This window comes from Cryptomeria japonica, chromosome 2 (assembly GCF_030272615.1).
Source record: "Cryptomeria japonica chromosome 2, Sugi_1.0, whole genome shotgun sequence".
NCBI classification, from domain to species: Eukaryota; Viridiplantae; Streptophyta; class Pinopsida; order Cupressales; family Cupressaceae; genus Cryptomeria; species Cryptomeria japonica.
Window position 1 is genome coordinate 679,881,861 of NC_081406.1, and position 13,427 is coordinate 679,895,287.

The window sequence follows — 13,427 nt, forward strand, 5'->3', positions numbered from 1 at the left end:
AAATGAATGAGAATATTGTACTAAATGAAAACATGATATTTCTGGGATACTTTGGTTCTTGGAAGTTTGATAAAACAAGTTGGTGCAAAAGTATGCCATGATATGTGTTCAGAAGACTGCTCTACACTACTTTTCATTTGATGATATGGTCTTGTGGACGGATATAATGTTTATGCTCTATGTACATTACACTCGTATCTTTTCAAGACATTGGTGTTGCAATTGATATGGTTGGTGATTGTCGTTGGTTGACAGTCTAGTTGTCTGTTAGAATTAGTCCAGAAAATGCTCTACATTTCTCTGCATTGATGTTTTAGTTGTTGTGGCTTGGAGGACATGTTTATAATGTTTGTGTTGTGTCTTAGTCCAATTTTCAGAAGTTGGTGTTGTCTGCAAGCAGTGATAATAGTGTTTCATGTTTGATTGGCTCTCCAAAATGAAATGTTTAGCGTTAATTGTGTTGTGCTAGTATATCTTGGTATGAAAAAATGAAGGAAGAATTTGAGAATGTTTTTGGATGTTCAAGGAACGTCCTGATATGCTTTGCATGATGCTAGATGGACTATTTTATGGTGCATTGTGAGTGAAATGTTTGTTTCAAGGTAATTGCTATGGTCGGATTGACAGGAGTTTCTCTTCAACCTACAATGAACCCTTGCATGTCTCCACTTGCCTTGAAGAGTGCATTGCATTTTTGGGGGTCCTACCTTGGCATGTGTGGATCCTCATTGGGGTTGTTCATCTGGAAGATATGTTTTGGGCGGACTAGTGATGTGTTGCTTACTGTATCTACATGTTACTTTGTCATCGACTTTGGAGGATGTGTGATAGTGTGTGAATTGTTCTAACCTACTTCGAAATAAGTGATATGTTTTTTGGGTCCTCTTTATCTCCAGGATTGGACTGCTTTCACCACAAGTATGTTTTGATAAGACCTATGTTTTTCCTATGTTCCAATCAACCTAATTTATGTTTGCAATGAAGAAGATGGTATATATAGAAGAACAAATTGATGTTGATGGTGTGGATGAATGTGTGAATCAATATGTGAACTGTACTCACATGATTATATCATTTGTAGAAGTCAGTGATGTGAAGTTGTGACATAGAAAGTGTGTGGTAATTGTTGTGAACTTGGTTGCTTGAGATAGAGATTCAAGGACAACTTCATACTTAGAGATTTCTAGAGGCGATGTTGTTGAAGAAATATTCATTCTTGATTCATATATTCATGTATCTTGCTTAGGGACAATGAGTCTTGTTTGCGAGTTTTGTATCTTGCCTTGTGGTTGTGCATCTTAGCCTACAAGTCCTTCAAGGAGCAGTGTGCTTCCTTGGCAGTGAACTTAAAACAATACATTTTATGTATGGTTTATCTAGTGTATTGCTTCTATTCAAGTAATAGATCAAGTAGGCTTTGAATAAGATATGGAGGGTTTTTGATGTAGAGTGGATTGTCTCTCACCGATTTGTGCTACCTTGTCTAAGTATCTCCTCCAAGATACTCGAGAACCATCCAATAATTCTACACCTCACACCCTCCAAGAGTCTGCAAGACTTACCCTCTTTGACCTTCCCAAGGTCTGTAGGCTAGGATAAGCTCTTGTTGTTTTATGAGTTCCATTTTCTTGCTTTGGAGACCTTATTTTTCCACTCCCTTTCACACTCAACTAGAGAGTTCAACCCCTCTACCACAAGATCTTCATTCCCCACACTACACACATTAGGTTGGATGATTTTGGATGGATTGCCAACCCTACTCCTTGCTCAAGAGCTTTTGACACTTATCGATTTGGTGTTTTACAAACAAACTACACTCTAGGCCTAACCAGTTCTAGTAGCCCAGCCAGCGAGGGATTCTGCATTCACTGGCTAAACTTCCTGAACAAACCTATGAACTTTGTGTCATTCCAGACACCCTTTTGGGATTTACATGCAATATCTCAAAATCGGAGGTGGGTTTTGTCTCTAGCATATATAACTCTTACCAGTTAACTAGGCATAATTGCCCCTTTCTAGGCCATAACAATAGGGATTGATTAAAACTCCTTCACCGATTTGATTGCCTAAGTGAATTGTTGATAGTTTGGGGTCTATGCTTCCATATGGAATTCCAAACCTATCATACTTCTCCTTCACCCACCGGACTCACCCAATTAGGGCATGTTATCCATGATTCCTAACGCTTACCAACTCAACGTGCCAAGCTTAGGGTATGGTGGCAAATCTTTGTTTTAGCTTCCACTGACTCAAAACCAAAAATAAAACATAGAATACGCTGCAACCTAACATTCCACAAGGTTTTAGAGTGGAAATCCACCATGGAATGTTAGGTTGGAGCCATTTTGCTCTCAAAACCCTAGTTTTTAGGGCTCTTGAACCCGCTTGCAACAAAATGGAGTTTATTCACAAACTATAGCACTTCAAGACTCCAAAGCAAAAAAAAAATGAAGGTAATACACCAGTCTAACAATCCATGACCTTGTTTTAGGATTCTCAATTTGTACAAGTCATACAAACTTGCAAGAACAACAAAAGCTCAGAAGAACACACACAAATTGGAAACCAAAATTGTTTATTCTCTTCATATTTTCAGCCACCTTCAACAATTGTTTGTCATCGATCTTTCCAAGCCTTATACTAGCCTTGGAGTAGTTACAAACACTCACAACTGATTGTGTCAACCAACTAACCATTGGAGTATGAAAATGTTGCAAAGTTGCTATGAGCAACTTTTGCAAATTGTTGCATAGGTGAGCAACTTTGCTCAAACCCAAACTTGGTCACTCTCAAATGACTCATATGACCTTAAAAATCCCAAAACAACATCAACCAACCTACATTAACCCAAAAACAACTTATCCTAATTAAGTGCTCTACCTGGCACCTTTAAGAGCTCACAAGCCAACATTGGCCAAACAAAGACTCTTGGGGCCTTACAATCATTTGAGTACACACTCTATGGCCTCTTGAACTTATTACAAAACTAAAACATGATTCTAACATCTTGGAAACAAACTCAACAAAAATTGCTAAGTGCCCCTGCACCAGTTTTGTGTTGTATTAAAGGATTGTTAAGAAGAGTTGCAAATAATTCTTTATCTTGGATGTTTCATTGGAAGGTAGTGGTATTTTAAATCCTCGGAACTCAAGAAGTTTGAGTGTCAGAAAGAAGAATTTGCATGGGATAATTTGACTTTGTAGCCTTAGAGTAGGCACCAATCAGGAATTATTCTTGGCCCAAGACCTAGATTCAAGACCCTAAAAATATAAAAGCATTTCAATACTTTTATTTCTGCTAAGTTATTTACATTTATCCATGTTCTCAAGGTATTGTAATGAATACTTATTAAGGATCTAGCTGATTTGGTAATCATCATACAAATCTAGTAAAATTTATGAGAATATTTATGCTTTAGTCATTATCTCTACGCATAAGTGTTATCATTTCAGATATTGTAATAAGGGCTACCCCTCTAGGTTTAGCAAAACCTGAAGTGTAGAGATGAACAATATTAAAGTCTTCAGTTTGTTGGCCACTGATATGAGAGTATTGAGCTTTAAAGATAGCCACCTTATAGAGATAATCATGCAATCAGTTAGTAACACCAACAAAACCAAAATAAACTAGGCATGCAATAGATGAATTATAAATATACAAAAGCCCAAAAGAGAGACAAAGTAATGTATGTCGAGCTCACCTTCCATTTATAGCCATACAAAGGAGTGAAGTGAAGAAATGCCTTAAGCATTAAACTAGACATTCTACCAACCATTATTGTATGTTTGAAGATTATAATAATCACAAAGAACCAAAATAAATGAGGCATATAATAGATGAATAACAAATATATAGAAGCCAAAAAAAAGATGAAACAATGTATGACATATGCACCTTCCATTTACAACCATACAAAGGAGTGAAGTGAAGAAATGCTTAGACATTCTACTAACCATTATTGTGCCTTAATTACAAAGAACAAAAATACATTATTTCAATAATAGATGAATGAAAAATATATGAAAGTAAAAAAATCAGAGAGAGAATAATGTGTAACGACCTCGCCTTCCATTTACAACAACAAAGAGGAGTGAAGTGAAGAAATGTCTTTTCAAAGACAAAAAAACAAAGATATAGAACTAAAACAAAATGTCGGTTCACTGTCTTAGGCTGGGGTCCCATGAGGGGGCTTCAAGATCTATTTTTGAAGAGAGGAAGGTTTGATGAAGTCAAAAAAAAATTTGCTACATGATTAATTGGAATCTTTTCATAAAAAACAACACCTACTTTAAAGGGTTGTAGATTTCAGTGGGTTGAAAAGGAGGGGGGCTAGAAATTGCTCCACCAGCTTAGGCTTTTTTTTTCTGCCACTTGTCAATCATTTCAAGTTTTTCAATTGTTATGATTTTTTATTTTTTTTACTCTCATGACTTGAATATGCTAAGTAACAAAATTCACAAGACAATCAGCGTCCATAAATTTTGGAGCTTCAACGTTTAAGCTTAAACTTCACTACAAAATTCATGAGATCCCAACCTTGGTGAGGTTTAATAACCTCAACTTGAAGTAACTAAAATGTAGACCCATTCCCTTTGCACTAAAATCAATAAATCTCCTGGAAGTCATGGTTGAAGGGGAGCAAAAGTGATGATACCAAAGGAATGATCTTTCAAGAAGAAGAGGGTTGGTAATAAAGTGGGGATGTAAGTTTAATGCTACAATAGGTACAACATTGAAGGCTCGATTGTTTCAAGACCTAGCACCATCTACATAATAAAAAGCGAAAAGGTGTGAAGTTAATGCAACAAAGTGGTAGTGAAGTGTGAGGCGATGTGGGATAAATGTTACCATGTTTGATTGATAGATGTTCATCCAATTTTTGATCCCATGTACACGTACTAGAACGATTGGGAATTATGATTTGGTTGCTAAGTTATTTAAGAAGATTAGAACACATGGAGATAATCATTGGCCAAAAATGGTAGCAGAAGAGAAACTAGACAAAAGGAGGAGCACATGGATGAATAAGTGGGATATTAGCATAAGAGATTGCCCAAATAACAATGGGGAAATAAAAAAGTATGTGCAAGGAAGATTCAAATAAAGCATGTATACATGAAAACTCGAGAGGAAAAGGGAATACTTTATCAAACATTTCAATCCCACATATGACCATACACAAAATAACTACATAGGAATAGAAATAAAATGGAAAGCAAAAATGTTAATCGCTTAGATAAGAATTAGCTTGTATTAATTTAGACATGAAATTGGAAGATGGATGATACCTAAAGAGTAGTGGGTAAATAGAAGATGTAGCTATTGCACTCAAGGAGTGGTGGAGGTAGAATGGTATTATATCATGGAATGTCCAACTTACAAGGATATTCAAATCAATTATATTGAGATGCCAAATGGATATTCAGATCAACTATATTGAGATGCTAAATGTAAACACCTCGAGTAATTTGTTTGAAGAAGAAAAGATAACAAGAGTTGTACATTTCCCGATCAAGGCACACAATAGAAGATCCAAGATGTAGAAAGAAAAAGAGATTGAGTAAACACGATGTTATGGCCTTTGCATACTTTTCTTTGCTGACTACCCATAGATCCCATAAACTGTTTGACCTTATGAATGTTATAACATTCATTCATACCACCGGATATTTTTGTGATCCACCAACATTTAATGGTAAGGAAACCTCCACCCTCCTCTTCTCATTGTCTTCTACATGGTGACTCGAACACCCCCAAAAAGATTTTTAAATTTACCACTTTATAACATGCATGAGGGGAAAAAGAAATCTTCATCTTGTGTAACGCTCCGCTCAAACCATGGAAGATATAGGGTGCCCTACTATGGGGCCCTCTCTCCTAAGCCTTCTGTCACACAATTCTTAGGCACTGGCTATCCAGGGGAAAATTTGCACCGCCTGGATAGCCGTGCTTCCTCGGTCCTCCCCCCTCCGCGTTCGTGTCTGCCTGCCTGCGTGCCCGTGAAAGGTGCCCATAGCCTAGGCCCTTATGCCTCCCTATACGGCTTCTGCAGGTAAGTATCATCGTCCGCAGGCCTCGGGGTAAACAATGCCAAGGGAAAACAGTGTCGGAAAAAACATAATGATTTAACATAATATTAAGTTGGTCATATTGATATAAAATATTATATCAATGTGGCGTAACATTTTGAATTTATTTTTTAATAAATTTAATTCTTTTTTAATTTATATCAATTTCTATTAAATTTTAAATATTTATATATAGATTTTAATTTTGAGTAAAAATATAATGTAATTAATATAAGTAATATTTTTAGATATATATTATTATTAATTTATTTAAGTTTTATAGGTAGAAATAATTTAGAAAATAATTGATATCAATTTGAATAATATTTCATTATTCTTTAGATCAAATTTATATGATTGTGCATTTTAATTTAAATGTATTAAAATATTTGTTTCTTAATATAAACATCACTTATGCATTCAATCAACTCTAAAATATAAGAAAAAAATAGTTATTTTCTATTATGTAAAAACTAAGAAATTACCATAAAAATCTGATAAAGAATATGGTGAATGTAATTTGTAATTTATAATAATATGACTCAATTGTGTAAACATCAATATATTTAGTTATATTTTATTTATATAATATTTTTTTAATATTTATTATATTTTATTTAATAAATTTTAAGTTTAATAGTTTTTAAAATTTTAATATATTTTATTTATATTATATTTATTTAATTTTTTAAATATTTTAAATTTAATATATTTTATTTATATAATGTTTCTTTATTTTTTAATATATTTTAATTATATATATAAAAGCATACACCGAAGTATTTTTTAATATAACTTTTGAATTATAATATAAATATATATATTTAATATCTGATTAGTTATATATTAGCAAACACCCAAGTATTTTTTTAATATTACTTTTGAATTATAATATAAAGTATATAAAGTTATATTATAATAAACTTTATGCACTTTTGAATTATAAGTTTATAAATTAAAAGTGCATAAAGTAAATTATACTATAAAATATATAGAAACAGTAATTTAATTTATAATATATGATTAAATGTAGTTATTTATGAATTATATAATATAATTTAAAATTTAATATATAAAATGAAATATCTAAGTGAATAATTATTAAATATATAATGGGAATACATACTTTTATATTTAATTTTACAAAAGTGAATAAAATTTATAAGTGAATAAACTTATATGATAACTTATATAAAAAATATTAATATATGAAAGTTATTAAATGCATTTAAACAATGCTATTAAAATTAGTTTAATAAAATGTTTTAACTTGTTAATATAATTATATTAGTAATTGAATCAACATTAACAACTAACTAATTATTTAAATATAATAAATATCAAATTTTAAATCTCAATAACTTGATTAGTCTAAATGTTTTAAATATTCAAATAGTTGATCTCCAAATGTGTAACCACCTATTACATCTAATCATTAAATAGAAGATTGGCACATAAAAGTTCCTTGTGCATTACAATAAATTTGACCACATAAAAACAATTTACAAGAAGTTAATTTTTAAAATTTATTAAACTTATTAAATAGTTTCCATATCAAGTAGTCACATAATTTTATATGGTTTATGTAAGTGAATTTATTGTTTGGTTGTTTTCAAATACATTAAAGTTTGACATATGAATATTTTTAATGATTTTAAATATAAAATTAAAATAACATGCATGTATTATTAAAATGAATCATGTAGTGTAATTAAATAAAAGAAGAATAGAAAACTAGATTAACCATAGAAGAACACCTATATAAAATATAACAAATATAACCTCTCAAATTGGAAGAACACTACATACAAAGATTAAAAGTGAAAAATAATGAATTCACCAATGTTAACCTTTGTCTCAATTGAAAGAGCTATAACACAAAAATGTAACCATGAAATTAAACCACACCCCAAAGCCAATCCCTAAATCCAAGTAACCCTACCATTAATAGTATGCCAAATTTAACAAGAACCCTAATTTATGACTTAATCATATTTGTAAATCAAGTAACCCTACAATTAATAGTATGCCAAATTTAACAAGAAACCTAATTTATGACTTAATCATATTCGTAAATCATATTGAGGGTAACTCTAACCCTAAATCCTAGACCATATTGAGCCTTAAACCTAAACTGAACTTAAATAAACCCTTAACCTTAAAACTAACTACAAATTAAGCCAAATCGAACAATAACCCTAACCATGAGGTAAACGCTAAAAGAAATAACCCTAAATCCTAAGCCTAGCATAATTCTAATTAACTCTAACCTTACACGTAATTGTAAATGTAAACCTAACCCTAAACATTATGCCCAAACCTAAGCCTAATAATACAATAGCCTATTTATATATTAACTAATTATTTTATCATTTTATTATATAAAATATGTCGAGATGGAGGCCCTAACCCTAAACATTAAGCCTATATATAATAGTACTATAGATTAGTATATAAAATGAAGTATAAAAGTGAATAATTATTAAATATATAATGGGGATACATACTTTTATATTTAATTTTATAAAAGTGAATAAACTTTTCGGTTATAAAAGTTTAACTTATAAGTGAATAAAGTTTATAAAGTGAATAAAATTTCACATATAAGTGAAAGTTTAATTTTATAAGTGAAAGTTTAATGAGTTTAATAGGTTTTATAAATTTAATAAAGTTTTATAAGTGAATGTTTATTAACTTTTGAATTATATTAAACTTATAAGTGAAAGTTTATTTAATTGAAAGTTTGTTCACTTTTAAAATTCACTTTTTATAAAATTAAATATAGAAGTATTATTCACCCACTAGTACAAACTAATATATACGTCCTAAATATTTATTAATAAACATAAGGATGATCTTATTTAAACTTTGGACTTGTTTAATATTTTATTCAATATATTTTAATTATATTTTTAGTATAAGTTTAAAAAATTAGTATAAAAAAAATATATTAAAAAATAAAGAAGCATTATATAAATAAAATATATTAAATTTAAAATATTTAAAAAATTAAATAAATATAATATAAATAAAATATATTAAAATTTTAAAAACTATTAAACTTAAAATTTATTAAATAAAATATAATAAATATTAAAAAAATATTATATAAATAAAATATAACTAAATATATTGATGTTTACACAATTGAGTCATATTATTATAAATTACAAATTACATTCACCATATTCTTTATCAGATTTTTATGGTAATTTCTTAGTTTTTACATAATAGAAAATAACTATTTTTTTCTTATATTTTAGAGTTGATTGAATGCATAAGTGATGTTTATATTAAGAAACAAATATTTTAATATATTTAAATTAAAATGCACAATCATATAAATTTGATCTAAAGAATAATGAAATATTATTCAAATTGATATCAATTATTTTCTAAATTATTTCTACCTATAAAACTTAAATAAATTAATAATAATATATATCTAAAAATATTACTTATATTAATTACATTATATTTTTACTCAAAATTAAAATCTATATATAAATATTTAAAATTTAATAGAAATTGATATAAATTAAAAAAGAATTAAATTTATTAAAAAATAAATTCAAAATGTTACGCCACATTGATATAATATTTTATATCAATATGACCAACTTAATATTATGTTAAATCATTATGTTTTTTCCGGCACTGTTTTCCCTTGGCATCGTTTACCCCGAGGCCTGCGGACGATGATACTTACCTGCAGAAGCCGTATAGGGAGGCATAAGGGCCTAGGCTATGGGCACCTTTCACGGGCACGCAGGCGGGCAGACACGAACGCGGAGCGAGGAGGACCGAGGAAGCACGGCTATCCAGGCGGTGCAAATTTTCCCCTGGATAGCCAGTGCCCAATTCTTACGGTCACATAAAAAACAAAACCTAGAATTTGTTACTACAAAAGTATCATTCTGCGTTTAAAAATTGGAAGAAGGCATAATACAATTACAAAAGCCGAAATTTGCGTCTCTTCAAAATATTATTTTCCCTCCTTTCTCACTTGGTGTTTAAGTTTTCCGTCTGATGCTTTCCGAATTACAGAAAGGGACTTGTTCTTCCAGGTAAAGTGCTCTAACCTTGTTTTCAAAACTTCGTTTACACTTCATTTTTTGTTATATTGAAGAATTCCATTGTCCTTGATCAGAAGTTTTCGGTGTTCAAATAAATTAGAAAATTTCGGAATAGACTTTTTTCCCTTTTTTTCTCTGGGTTCAACTCGGTGAAAATTAAAGAGCAAATCGAAACAACAATTTAAATGATTCTTTTTTTGATATTGCATGCATTTCTTTCGTGTTGTAAACGATTCCAGTTTAAAATATTTGCGCTATTTATTGTCATTTCAAGGAATCTGATCAAGGATATATACGACTTTTATTGCGATGCAGAGCAAATAAGATTTCTTATGGCTATTCTTTATCTGCTTATCTCTTTCTAGTCTTTGAAGTGGCCCAGAAATCGGCACATATTTTCTTTTCTAATTTGAAGGAAAGCAAAATGCTTTGTGGGAGGGCATCTGAGAGATCGTTGTTTTTTTCTGTAAACCCTATGGGTTTTTAAAGCCAAGCTTCAGGCTTTCGGGTCATTTTTGCATAAACTTCAAAATAAAATAAAAAACTTTTTCTTTTAGTTTAAAGTATCCTTAAAGGGCAATTGTGATGGACATTATAAACATTTAGGCGGATTCGACGATTAGGGAAGTAGCTTATCGTATTAAAGATTATGTGTAATTGTAATTTTTATATTAATCAATTAAATTTCCCCTCAAAGTTTTTCATTTTTTGGGGGCATTCTTTGGCTTAATGTCATTAACTAGGATCGTTTCTTCTGTCAAAATCACTCAGGACTTGCAACCGGTCTTGTCTGTTGGAGGATATCACATCCAGTATGTTGATGCCGCAATTTATCGTTTTCTTTGTTTTAAAATCCCATCTGCTCTTACCACTTAAGCTCATCTCAATTAACCACGTTGATTTAGTTTCCTAAAAATATAGAAGTTTATTTAATTTTGGGGGAGATCTCTTATGTCTGTCTTTGTACCCAGTCTCTTCTTTTTTTGATGGTCTTGTTTTTTATATTCCCTGATTTGTTTTGTATTTTGTCAAGTCACAGAATCAGAGTATCTTTCTTTTGAGGAAAATCATGCCAATGGCACAGAATCATGAAGAGAGATGCTTGTCCATCAAGCTATGGCCTCCAAGTGATAGCACTCGGTTGATGCTAGTAGAGCGCATTACTAGTACTCTTTCTTCAGAATCTTTTTTCTCAAGAAGGTATGGTCTTTTGAGTAAAGAAGAGGCTGCAAACAATGCTAAACAAATCGAGAATTTAGCATTTCTTGCAGCAAATGACCGTTCTAGTGAAGAGCCAAACACGGATGGTAGCTCAGCTGTGCAATTTTATGCAAAAGAAGCCAGTAAACTGATGTTGGATGTCCTCAAACGAGGACCGACTGTCCAGGAAAGAGGACCAGTGAAGGAGGCAATGATTAAAACTGTTGAAATTTCTCCTGTGAAGGAAGCTGTTTTTGATATTTCAGGTGGGCAACGGGGATTTGTCGATGGAGCTCTAGCCACAGAGCTCTTAAGGCCATTAAAAGAACCTGGAAATTCTTATACTAAAATATGCTTTAGTAATCGAAGTTTTGGTCTTGAGGCTGCTCATGTGGCAGAAAGAATCTTGATGGGTTTGCAGAAAAATATAACAGATGTGGACCTTTCAGATTTCATTGCAGGGCGGCCCGAGCCTGAAGCCCTTGAGGTTATGTCCATATTTTCATCTGTTTTAGAAGGATGTGTGCTGAGATCCCTGAATCTTTCAGATAATGCATTGGGTGAGAAGGGTGTCAGGGCTTTTGGGTCCCTTTTGAAATCACAGAAAACTCTTGAAGAACTGTATTTCGTGAATAATGGTATTTCTGTGGAAGCTGCTAAAGCCATCTTGGAACTTCTTCCATCAGTTGAAAGGCTTAAAATTTTGCATTTCCATAACAATATGACAGGCGATGATGGGGCAGAGGCACTTTCAGAGCTGGTAAAGAACTGCATTGCTCTGGAAGATTTCCGATGCTCATCCACTAGAGTAGGTACTCATGGTGGAATTGCTTTAGCAGGAGTTCTTAGGGCAGGCAGCAGGTTGAAAAGGTTAGATTTGAGGGACAACATGTTTGGGAAAAGTGGTGCGGTTGCTTTGAGCCAAGCTATCTCAGGTCATCTGGGTCTAACAGAAGCTTACTTGAGTTATTTGAATTTTCAGGATAAAGGGACAATAGCTCTTGCCAATAGTCTTAGAGAAGGAGCTCCATCTCTCAGAATTCTTGAGATAGCAGGAAATGATATCACTCCAAGAGCAGCTCCGGCCTTGGCAGAATGCCTTGCAATAAAACACTTGATTACAAAATTTGTTGCATCAGAAAATGAACTCAAAGATGAGGGGTCAGCTTTAATCTGCAGAGCACTTGTAGCGGGTCATGATCACCTTAAAGAACTTGATTTAAGTGCAAATGGTATTACTAGGATAGGAGCAAAGGTTGCAGCAGAAGCTGTTGCAAATAAGCCTGATTTTAGTTTGTTAAATATTGATGCGAATTTCATTTCTGAAGAAGGAATTGCAGCTGTCAAAGATGCTCTGAGAAAAGGTATCAAGGGCTTATCTGTGCTTGGATCTCTGGACGATAATGATGAAGAGGGAGGATGTGATGATGAAGAATCTGAAGATGATGACAAGGATGAGAACGGAGATGAGAGTAGTGATAGTGAGAACGAGTTAAAGACAAAACTCGAGAACCTTAAAATGTAGCACAGCGTGGTTATTTATGTCTAGGCACGTGCATAGGAACATTTTTGGGTACTCTGGTTCCCATTAAGGTCAATTTTTAGAGGTATGGGGATCCTTTTTGCCGTATTGATTACATTCAGAAAACACTTCAATCCCAAGGTCTGGATTCTCTATATTAGCTGGGAAAACCCGGCTTGGGCAGCCATTGACTCTCACATCTTAAGTTTTACTTCTTTAGTTTGTGTTTACTTGTTTTTGTTACATTATGTTTCATTCCATTATCATTTGTAACGATGATATGTTTGGAACTTAGTGCCTTTGTTTAACAGCTTTTGCAGACACTGTCTTAGTGAATCACAGATTTGAAAAATGTGAAAGCTGCCTTCAGTCTTGTATGATGTTAAGACTTGATAAGTTTTTTTTTTAATTTTCCATTTGATATATTGTGCAGACATGAAAACATGCTTATTCACATGAATCATTTTGTAGAGTTACTGTTTAAATCAAATTCACTACCAGGAGAGTCAATTTCTGTTTAAAGCATTGATAGAATAGATTTTGAGAGAATGCAATTTTCG

The 13,427-nt window shown here is 32.1% G+C and overlaps 2 protein-coding genes across 6 annotated transcripts in view; one reads left to right on the forward strand and one right to left on the reverse strand.

Annotated features, from left to right (window-relative positions):
* The window catches only part of LOC131036856 (uncharacterized), a 29,648-nt gene that overhangs the window by 2,917 nt on the left and 13,304 nt on the right, over window positions 1-13,427 (reverse strand). Inside the window, exon 2 of one of the 2 annotated variants that reach the window (XM_059216842.1) lies at window positions 3,493-3,574. The exons of the other annotated variant lie outside the window; for it this stretch is intronic. Within the exon in view, the coding sequence (XP_059072825.1) occupies window positions 3,493-3,574 (82 nt within the window). The remainder of the gene's footprint in view (window positions 1-3,492; window positions 3,575-13,427) is intronic. 2 annotated transcript variants of the gene reach the window in all.
* Window positions 9,815-13,240, forward strand: LOC131036854 (RAN GTPase-activating protein 1). Of its 4 annotated transcripts, none has more exons than XM_057968850.2 (3): window positions 9,815-10,136; window positions 10,917-10,957; window positions 11,179-13,240. In XM_057968850.2, the coding sequence occupies exon 3, from the start codon at window positions 11,215-11,217 to the stop codon at window positions 12,868-12,870; it is 1,656 nt and encodes a 551-aa protein (XP_057824833.2). In that variant the 5' UTR covers window positions 9,815-10,136; window positions 10,917-10,957; window positions 11,179-11,214; the 3' UTR covers window positions 12,871-13,240. The 4 variants fall into 4 exon arrangements, with proteins under 4 accessions (XP_057824833.2, XP_057824832.2, XP_057824830.2 ...); XM_057968849.2 differs by having other exon boundaries at window positions 11,185-13,240; XM_057968847.2 differs by lacking the exon at window positions 10,917-10,957.